This window comes from Monopterus albus, unplaced genomic scaffold, assembly GCF_001952655.1.
Source record: "Monopterus albus unplaced genomic scaffold, M_albus_1.0 scaffold374.1, whole genome shotgun sequence".
Taxonomy (NCBI): Eukaryota; Metazoa; Chordata; class Actinopteri; order Synbranchiformes; family Synbranchidae; genus Monopterus; species Monopterus albus.
This window is the reverse complement of record NW_018128254.1, coordinates 83,940-94,416: the sequence shown is the minus strand read 5'-3', so window position 1 is coordinate 94,416 and position 10,477 is coordinate 83,940. Positions and strand designations below refer to the sequence as shown.

The window sequence follows — 10,477 nt, the reverse complement described above, 5'->3', positions numbered from 1 at the left end:
AACTGTTTGGTCTGTCAGTCTGTACCAGAAGGTTGTTGCCCCTGTGTAAATGGAAACCTGCCTGCTTCCTCTGCTTTTAAAACTAAAGTATGTGCAGAGGAAACACAAACCCTCCGAGGGCTGAGCAACAATTACATTCTGGTTTGTTTCAGCAGCAGAGCTCGGCGCGACACCAACTCGCCTTCAAGGACTGTTTGAAGTTCTTTGAAATTCCCTAGCATTTGATGTCAAATTTTTTTACAAGCCTTTTTTCTTTGTTACCCTGCTCTGAATTTAAAAACTGAGCTTGACGTTGTGTAGCCTGTAAAAAGAAAACCCCAATCAAGCTCATCGTTTGTTTCTGGTTTCCTCTTCTCTCTGCTTTTCTTTCATCCTGGTTGAGGGTTTTCTCCCCACTGTGATCATAAAGTTGCTTTTGCATCTCACAACTCCTTTCAACAAATTAACATACATCACACAAGATGGTGGAAAGATGGAACTTCCCGTTCTTTTCTTCCAATCATCATCCTCCCTCTCTGTCTCCAGGACTTCCCTCTGCTCCGGCTGGATGGCGTGGTGGGCGATCAGTCCAACATCGTGGGCTTCTCCATGCTAAACAGCAGCCATCCATTCTACCTGGAGTTCATCAGGAGCCTCAACCTGTCATGGAGGGAGGGCTGCAATATCAGCCCGTACCCTGGACCAGCGGTGAGGGAAATGTTTACTTTCTGTTGGAGAGAAAAGAGCTGCAGATTAAAAACTGTGGAGAATCAAAAAGGCACACAAACATCCACCTGGATTCAAGGATGAACAGCTTAGATTTTGGAGGTCAGAGGTCAAGGTCAGGTCATTCTAGTTACTTTATGTTTAGTTTTTGTTTTGTCTTCATCATGAGAAACAGGCCAACATACACTAGTTTTCTACTCATACTTTTTGCTCATGAAATTATCACAGCATCATTTTTATCTAGATGAGTGTTCCCCAACCTTTTTGGCTTGTAGCCCCTTAAAGACCCAGCTGTGCGGTCTTGTCCAGAAGCATCTCTGCAGGTTCAGAGTTGATTGCATCCTGTGTGCAGTTGTAGTGCTGCCTTATTTCTTTCTTCTAATTCTATTGGTGTGCGTCTCTCTCCTCCTCTGTGGCAAACAGGCCCATCAGAACAAATCAATCTTCTCAGAGCTGTTTGTCTCATTTGCAGCTGTGATATCAGTAGATTAATAACACCTGAGCAGACAGACACCACAACGACAGCAGAGTTTGTCTCTGTCACTGAGGGCGCTGTCGTCACTGCACTAAATTAACATTCTCTCACCGTATAATATTTAGTTTTTCTCTGAAGTTTCTTGTGTAAGTTGGAAACAGCCCTAAGTATGTTTTTAATTTATAATGAACTGATTGTGATGATTATGGCCCTTAACTGAAGGGGTTCAGTCTGCTATGACAAAACATTTGAACCCCTTTAGTTTCCCTTGAAGGAGGCTGTTTCAAGTCTAAGACTTTGAAATGTTATACACAAGATGCCAGAGGAAGCTGGGATTTTAGGGTGAAGTTTATTTCACTGTTTTGTCTTTGTGTTCAGCTGTCGTCGGCCTTGATGTTCGATGCAGTCCATGTGGTGGTGAGTGCCGTGCGGGAGCTGAACCGACGTAGCCGCTGAGCTGCACCTCCCCGCTCATCTGGCAGCATGGAACCAGCCTCATGAACTACCTGCGCATGGTACACACACACCCCAACAGTCAGATGTACATTCATTATTTTTTTAAGAGGCAATGATAAGCACTGTTGTCCTGCTGACATAAAAACACACTGGAAGGAGACGCTGCACACTAGAGTATGTTTTGTTGTTTAGACCGGAAGACTTGTTAATTTTTGACGTGGCGAGCCGGGCTCCTTTCCCACCTGCTGCAGGCTGCAGATCAGAGCTGGACTGAGGCTGGACAGACAGAGAGAGAGAGAGAGAGAGGGAAGGGAAGGGAAGGGGCGTCTGCCTCTCTCTGTTTGTCTGGCATGCTTCCCTTTCTCACTCTTTCATTTGTCTTTCATTTCCATGTTCATTTAATTTATTCTGGTCCTGCTCTGCCTGTCGGCCGCTTCTTGTTTTTCCCATCCACTGAGGGCACGTCTCCCTCTCCTGCTCCATATTGTTGTTGCTCTCAGTGCATCATTTCATCATCTCTCTAATGTTTTTGGCAGCAACCAGAGACCTCTCTCACTGTCCATTTCTGCCTTGCCTCTCTCACCACAGACTTTTTACAGTGTAATTCAACTTGACCCATGCACACGCACACGCACGGACACACATTCATATTGTATGCAGACTCAATTGCACATTGCTTACATAAACTCAGGCACAAAATGCACGCTTGACTGCACATGTATCACACAAGTCTCAGCTCATTGACACAATTCTGCAAACACACACACACACACACACGCACACACACACACAGTCGGGTCCTGTTTTCATTGTGAGGGTGCTCATTGACATAATGCATTCCCTAGCACCTTGATCATCACAGCTAACCCAGCCCTAATCTAACCTAACCAGTCCTGTGCAGGAAAGTGAAGACCAGCCAGACCGTCCTCACTCCCATGGTGAAAATCCTGTCCTCACCATGTAGTTATACAAGTACACACACACACACACACACACACACACACACACACACACAGAAACAGCAGCTCTGTCACTGATCTGATAACTGTCTGATATTGTCTTTTTGTTTCTTATACAAACCCAGTTTTTCTCTCTTCATATTTTCTCCTCCTCAAAATGTTCTTTGAAAATCAATAATTGTCTCTTTCTCTTTGTGTCACATTACAGTTTCTGATTCAGCTGCTACAAACATTTTCTCTCTGCAACAGCTGGTCAGACACTGGTGTCCCTGCTGGTTTTCATTCATAAATGCCTGTCAAACCAGAAAAGACACAATATGTGGAGGTGTAGGCTTGGTGATGCCAGGCCTTCTCCTACCACTGCGGCGTGTGTGCTGAGGGCTGCTATACTAACCAACCAGGAGCATATTAGACTACGTTCACACTGCAGGCTGAAGTGGCCCAAATCCGATCTTTTTGCCCAAATGTGACCCATATCCGATTTCCTTATGACAGTGTGAACAGAACAAATCCGATTTTTTCAAATCAGGCCCAGGCCACTTTCATATGTGGTCCTAAATCGGATACATATCCGATGTTTTGCAATGCGACTTTAGTCTGAACGGCCATGTCGCATTTCATGCGATTTTTATGTCATTGAAATGCGACAGACGTCACAATTCTGCGCTGGAGGAGGCGAGGCCATAAGCAATATTTGTGCTCTCCTTCTTCTTGATATTCTTCTTCTTATTATTATTTCTTTATTTTGACTGCATATTAACTGGTACATTGCTACGCACATGCTATCACGAGCCGCATCCATTTTTATTTTTGCAAACACAGTACGCTGCATCTGACGTCACGTCCTCTTCTGCGCATGCGGGTCACCTCAGGGCCGTATACTGTTCACACATGAGACAGATGACAGTCGCATTTAAATGACAGTGTGAACAACAGCGCAAAAAAATTGGATTTCGGCAAAAAATCCGATCTGAGCATTAAGACCTGCACTGTGAACGTAGTCTTTGTCAGCTGCAGTGGCTCACTGACCTGGTGAACTCAATAGTTTGGTCAGAGTCTGACTAGAAGTAGATGCAGAACTTAGTGCCCTGATTAGCTGCTTTACCTGCAGAGGGGCCTGTGACTGGGGCAGCTTGCTGGCTGGGCGTCATCTAATAACTTATTTTGGTCTCTGCTTGTCTCATCAGGTGGAATACGATGGTCTGACAGGTCACATTGAGTTCAACAGCAAAGGTCAGAGGACCAATTACACCCTGAAGATCCTGGAGAAACACCCCGGGGGCCACAAAGAGGTCAGAGGTTAAATGGGAACGAGCAGGAGGCAGACAGGCCAGAGGTCACGTTAGAAATCATCTCCACAGGCTGAACATGTGACTGCTTGACAGCACTGCCCAGAAACCAAGTAAAAAGAAAACCACTGAAGTCGTGCAAGTGATTTGAAAAAAGTCAGGATTCAAATGTAGAGCCATGTAGCATCGGCTGGCAGTGTCCTTCCAGTGGCCAGCTTCAGCTGAGTGTTTATGACCTCTGATAAGCATTAAAATGTCAGCGATTACCTGAGATCAGCACAGGGTTAGATGCGTTCTAAGGCCAGAGCTAAGTGTGATGTGGGGGTGCCTCTCACTGGATTTACACAGGCACTTTAATGGCCTTTGCGCTGAAGTCACGGTTGAAATCCTGCAGTCGCATTTAAATGACAGTGTGAACAACAGCGCAAAAAAATTGGATTTCGGCAAAAAATCCGATCTGAGCATTAAGACCTGCACTGTGAACGTAGTCTTTGTCAGCTGCAGTGGCTCACTGACCTGGTGAACTCAATAGTTTGGTCAGAGTCTGACTAGAAGTAGATGCAGAACTTAGTGCCCTGATTAGCTGCTTTACCTGCAGAGGGGCCTGTGACTGGGGCAGCTTGCTGGCTGGGCGTCATCTAATAACTTATTTTGGTCTCTGCTTGTCTTATCAGGTGGAATACGATGGTCTGACAGGTCACATTGAGTTCAACAGCAAAGGTCAGAGGACCAATTACACCCTGAAGATCCTGGAGAAACACCCCGGGGGCCACAAAGAGGTCAGAGGTTAAATGGGAACGAGCAGGAGGCAGACAGGCCAGAGGTCACGTTAGAAATCATCTCCACAGGCTGAACATGTGACTGCTTGACAGCACTGCCCAGAAACCAAGTAAAAAGAAAACCACTGAAGTCGTGCAAGTGATTTGAAAAAAGTCAGGATTCAAATGTAGAGCCATGTAGCATCGGCTGGCAGTGTCCTTCCAGTGGCCAGCTTCAGCTGAGTGTTTATGACCTCTGATAAGCATTAAAATGTCAGCGATTACCTGAGATCAGCACAGGGTTAGATGCGTTCTAAGGCCAGAGCTAAGTGTGATGTGGGGGTGCCTCTCACTGGATTTACACAGGCACTTTAATGGCCTTTGCGCTGAAGTCACGGTTGAAATCCTGGAGAAAAGTTAACAAAACAAGTAAACAAAAAGGTAATAATTCAGATGGGAAATGATGCAATGATCTAAGTGAGCAGAGGATGATGGGATACCCTGAGTCTTCCTGCGGTAGATGAGTTTTTGATGGTAGCTGTGGAGGGAGGGGCCCCTGCTTTTCATCAGACTGCTCCCTGGGTAAAAGCTCCACAGATACAACCAACAGCCAGGAGGTCAGGGGATGTGATGGGGGTGGTGTTAGATCAGCAGATGGCTGTTTGCGTGCCGGACTTTGTATTTATGACCTTATTAAAGGTGCCGGATGAGCCAGGTGGAGCGAGATCCTCCCTCATCGATTTCAGCATCGATTCTCCAGGCAGGCTGATTTGGTTCCCTCTGCCTGTCTGTCTCACTGCCTCTGGCTTTCTGTCATAGCCCACTTTTATGAGCTCTATCTGTTAGACTGTTGCCCTTTGTCCTTACTGTTTCACTGTACCTTCTGCCCTCGTTCACCTCCTTGTTACTCCCTTGGTTTGTCCACCACAGGTAAACCTTAAAAACCAGGCTATTTGGTGCTTTCCATCTTCTATCTCCTTTCCTTCTCCCTGACCTCTTCTTCTTTCTTTCTTAACTTTTTGTGTTGTTCTTCCTTCTGGTTGGACAGATTGGTACCTGGTACTCTAACAACACATTAGCCATGAACTCCTCTTCCCTGGACCTCAATGCATCAGTGACGCTGGCTAACAAGACGCTCATTGTTACCACAATACTGGTAAAGAAAAAACATATGTATATGTAATCCAGCATGAAGTCTCAGTCTCTGTTAGTCCTCCTTTGAAACATCTCCTATAAGTTGTCACTTCCCTTCTGACAGGAAAACCCGTACGTGATGCGAAAGTCCAATTACCAGGATGCCCAGGGTAACGACCAGTACGAGGGTTTCTGCGTGGACATGCTGCGGGAGCTGGCCGACATCTTGAAGTTCTCCTTCAAGATCAAGCTGGTGGACGACGGGCTGTACGGAGCTCCAGAGTCCAATGGCAGCTGGACTGGCATGGTGGGAGAGCTGATCAACAGGGTGAGTGGGGGGTATCAGAAGAACTGACCAGAAGGGACTGCAGGGCTCTGTCGGCAGTGTGGTGTTCAGCCTGGCAACAAGGTCAGGCACACTGTGTGATTTCCTTGCTCAGAGTTGCTCTGAGGTGGTGGTGTCTCCTAAATCACTTTAAGCTAGGACTCCTCGCTAGGGGTTTTTGGGCTAAGTGAAAAGCTCTGTGAGAGTCTGTCTCAGGATGTTTGTGCATATGGGCCCAGGATGATAAGTCAGTTCAGACCTTCATTATCATCAAGAACTACACAGAATTGATCCATATTCCAAACAACATGTGCACATTATGAAAAAAGAAAAAGGGTGAACATGTTTCTGGAAGTAAAACTTTGCATCTGACATGAAGTTCTGTTAACATTTACCTGAACCAGCCAATTAAAATAGGCCTCCCCTGTCCAGGGAGTCAGACAACTGAACTGGGCAGCGGCACACTGGGTTCCTGCTGGTTTTTACATTTGATCAGAGTTGTGCTTGTAGTTCTGGGTGTCTGGTAATCCCGGCATTAGCCCTGAACTCAAATCTTAACCTCCGACTCCACTTGTGAAGTGAGGACTGGACAAAACTTTCCAAAACTGTCCCTGTTCCTCAAAAGCCTTCACTTTTCAATAAAATGCTTTTACTTTAAAACATATCCTCACTTTACCAGAATAAAAATGGAAATGGCCCAGAAGTGCAAACAGAAGTCTAAAACCTCTAAAGGAAACAAGGACCGGACGAGCTGTGCTCACTATTCAGGTCTGAAACTCACAACAGTCCCCACAAAAACAGACTGCAAGGACACACACCTACACACAGATACACACTTGCTGGCGCTTCTCCTGATCGTCTTTGCTTCCTCTCACAGCTTTGTTGCAGGCAGCTCAGTACACAGCTTTAATTAGACTCAACTTGACTTAAAATGAGCCACTTTCCCTGAGAAAACAACTAAATTGGTCTTCAGTTGAGCCACTTAATACCTCCTCAGTGTCTGTGTGCATCTCTGCAGCTCGGGGCTGAGCAGCTTTCCAGCATTCCACCACTTGTGTAATTGGCTGACTCTTGTGTTGCAGTTAAGGGTGCCATCGTTGTCAGCAGCTTAAAGTCCACCTCTCAGACCCCTCGGCCCACCCACCGCCACCTGTTGCTATAACAACTAACACAGCAGTAGCACAAGAGCATTCACTGAAGTGTGCATATGTGTTCGCTCAGTATGCTGGTTCAGGTGTGAAATATTTTGTATGGTCGCCCCTGAACTCAATGACTGCTGCAAAACACAGAGTGAAATCATTTATCTGTTGCTTGTCCACAGTGAAGACCCGTCAGTGCAGCGTTTGCTAGATAAGGAGTCGAATGTCTCTGCACTGTAGCAGTTAGCTAGTCGGCTCATCTTCAGTCACCCAGACCTGATTTCAGCTGTAGTGGTTTAAACTGTGAAGTGATGGTGACACTTCAGGGGAGTTTACTGACAGAACAGGCCTGAGAAAAGGCTCCTCCTGTTGACATGCAGCTTTGGCATTAGTGGGATCAGGTCAGGAGACGTTACCTGACAGTGTGGCAGTCTATGTAGGCTCAGGTTACATAACAGGTTTTATTGTCATAAAACACAGTAAGTGTGTTATTTAGCTGGACAAAGATTATACAGCTTCCATGCATCCAGTCACCAGCAATCACACTGACCTGTAGCACCTCAGTGCTGTGTGGAGCACACACTGGTAAAGGTCAGTGACCAGTAGAGCTTTGTTCCTTGTATTTTAGGGTACTTTCACCCCTGACCTGTTTGGGTCTGTTACTAAAATGAACCCAGGGACTTTACCTGCTCAATCACAGCAGTTAACTGTGGTGTCTCTTCATTAAAGCTGCATGGCACAGACATAGCACAGTAAGAGCTCCTTATGACGGAGGTACAAGATGCTTCTTTCTCCTTCTCAACATGCAGTTGATTTGCAGACTAGGAAGTCATTTATCAGTTATTAGTTATTGGAATCTCCTTACCGGCTCTTTGTGACACCAGAGAATACATATAGACAAATCTGCTGTCAGTCCTTGTAACAGGATGTACTGTGTCGGTCTGTATAACGCATACTGGAAACCTGGACCAGGGCTAAGAGCCAGCACAGCAGCATTTTAAATCATGGTTGTCTCTCACCGGGGTCTGTGGCTGCCCCCTGAGTTTGTTCGTCTCTGCAGTGTCCCTTTACTTCTTGATGGCTCCAAACTGTAAGAACATAACAGGCGTAGCGATGCTACTACCTAATACTAATTAATACAACAACGTATTGGTACCTACTGGGTGGGTGAACTGTGTTCTCTTGGCACCGAAACATAAAGTTCCTTTTTAAAAACTAAGGCCATGCTCACTTCTTCAAGGGTCAGACTTAAATTTAGAAAGTGTATGAGATGACTGCAGGTCCTCTCCAGTGTGTGCGGTGAGGTTCACCTAATGTAGAGACTGTTTGTCACATCGCTGGCTCCTGTCTGACACTGTTAATAACACACACACATAATGGTGATGGTGGCTGATGACTGTGTGTGGCAGAAAGAGGAAATGGGAAACACAGCCAGACCATTAGGAGGCTAATCAAATGCTTTTTTTTTTTTTTTTTTTACTAATTATACAGAGCTGTTGCAATTACACTGCGGGATCCGCCAGCATGTGCACACACATGTACGGAGGCTAGGAGGTGCACACACACTTTTATCTGTAGCCAGAGACTCTTTATGCATTTTATGTAAAAGTGTTAAAAATCACAAACATCTCACTCTCTCTTTCTGTTGCTTCCCTACCTCGATTGCCCCTCGCTCTCTGAAACCTTTGTCTCTCTTTGGAAACTTCTGAGGCGGAAGCTCTTACAACAGCCGAACGTTGTCAGACACACATTCACACAGGCCTCACTCTGTCTGAGGCCCAGGAGTCTGATGAAAGTGGGTGAAATTCATGGAACAAGTGCTTGCTCGTTAATCAATTAAGTGTTAATTAAGGAGCGGGGAGGCATCTGGGGTCCAGATAAACGCTCCGCTCTGTGTCTCTCTGTTGACGTAACCTTAATGAGATTATCTTTCAAGTTTAATTCCAGTCCGCCCTTTTTAACCAACAGGGTTAAATTTACAGTCAGATGTGAAACATTTAAAAGCTGTTTTTCTCCGTGAGACACGTAGGAGGTTCAGTTAGAACAAGACCGAAACACGTTTGTCTCTTCTCATCAACTGTACAAAAGTTTTTTTCATTGCCACATTTTATTTATAGGAGACTTAGTTTGCTAATATAAGAATTTACAGTGTCCACTCAGAGGGACTTATCGGGGGCAGCGATGGAGAAGGCCCCTTCATCCCCAGTTCATGAGGGATGGAATGGGGGTGTGGGAGCAGGTCGCAGGGGCTGCACCGTGGAGGTCAGCGGAATGGGGGTGTTGTATTCAGGGGAATGAGACAGAGGGAGAAAACCAGTGGCTTTACACTTTAATGGGGGTGTTGTGTTCAGGGGAATGAGACAGAGGGAGAAAACCAGTGGCTTTACGCTTTATTGGGGGGTTTGAGGGTGAGCGATGGAGGATGCAGCAGCAGGAAATGAGTCTGGATGTAGGAAAGCACGGATCAGTGCACCTGCAGCTGAAAGTGACCAAGGAGGTCAGAGGCGGGCTGTTTGTTTTGGAAGAAAGAAATGTGCTTCGACTGTATGGTCAGTGTGGAGTTCACATGAACGTGTGGGATCAGCAATCATTCCGAGGTTTCAGGTGTGGGAGGGGGCAGAATGTGTTGTCGATTTCTAGGAAGAGCCATCGGTGGATTTACGAGGGACTCTGATTTCTGATTTAGAGCTGCTCGGTTTGAGGAGGCTGGCCTGTGTCCATGCTGTTAGCTCATTCAGGCCGACAGCATCTGTGCTATTGATTAATAAACTCTTTGCTTTGGGCTCCGTGTTTGTTCTCCTGCAGTGTTTCCCCACTCGCCTCTGTCCTGGACCACCTCCAGGCAAAGTAACCTTCTTCTGATGTGTTTTCAAGGTTAATGGTTTCTCTGCTGCAGCATTAGTGCAGAAAGCGATTACTGTCTGCCCTGACTGATATTCTGATACTGTGAAGTGGCCGGGCCACTCCAATTAAACAGTCATCTCTGATTACAGCCCTGAACTCCGCCGTTTTCTACCACGGGGGCCGCGCTTAAGCCACGCCATTGTTCCAAGTGTTTGAACCCTCTGTGCAGAGATTCTGGGGCTTTTAATGAAATATTGATTTTTATTGTACAGAAGTCATTGCCGAGGGCCTGGTTGTTGCTGAATGCATTATAAGTTAACAGTGAGTTGTTAGTGTGCGGCTCCCAGGGGACTGTGCTGCACTAAAACCACCTGATATATGCTTTTGTTCCTG

At 46.1% G+C, this 10,477-nt stretch overlaps 1 protein-coding gene across 1 annotated transcript in view; it reads left to right on the top strand.

Moving 5' to 3' along the window:
• Positions 1-10,477, top strand: part of LOC109951292 (glutamate receptor ionotropic, kainate 5-like) — a 116,767-nt gene that overhangs the window by 88,531 nt on the left and 17,759 nt on the right. The window contains 6 exon segments of the mRNA XM_020585715.1: positions 526-687; positions 1,559-1,625; positions 1,628-1,695; positions 3,783-3,887; positions 5,691-5,798; positions 5,901-6,104. Coding sequence (XP_020441371.1) covers positions 526-687; positions 1,559-1,625; positions 1,628-1,695; positions 3,783-3,887; positions 5,691-5,798; positions 5,901-6,104 — 714 coding nt within the window.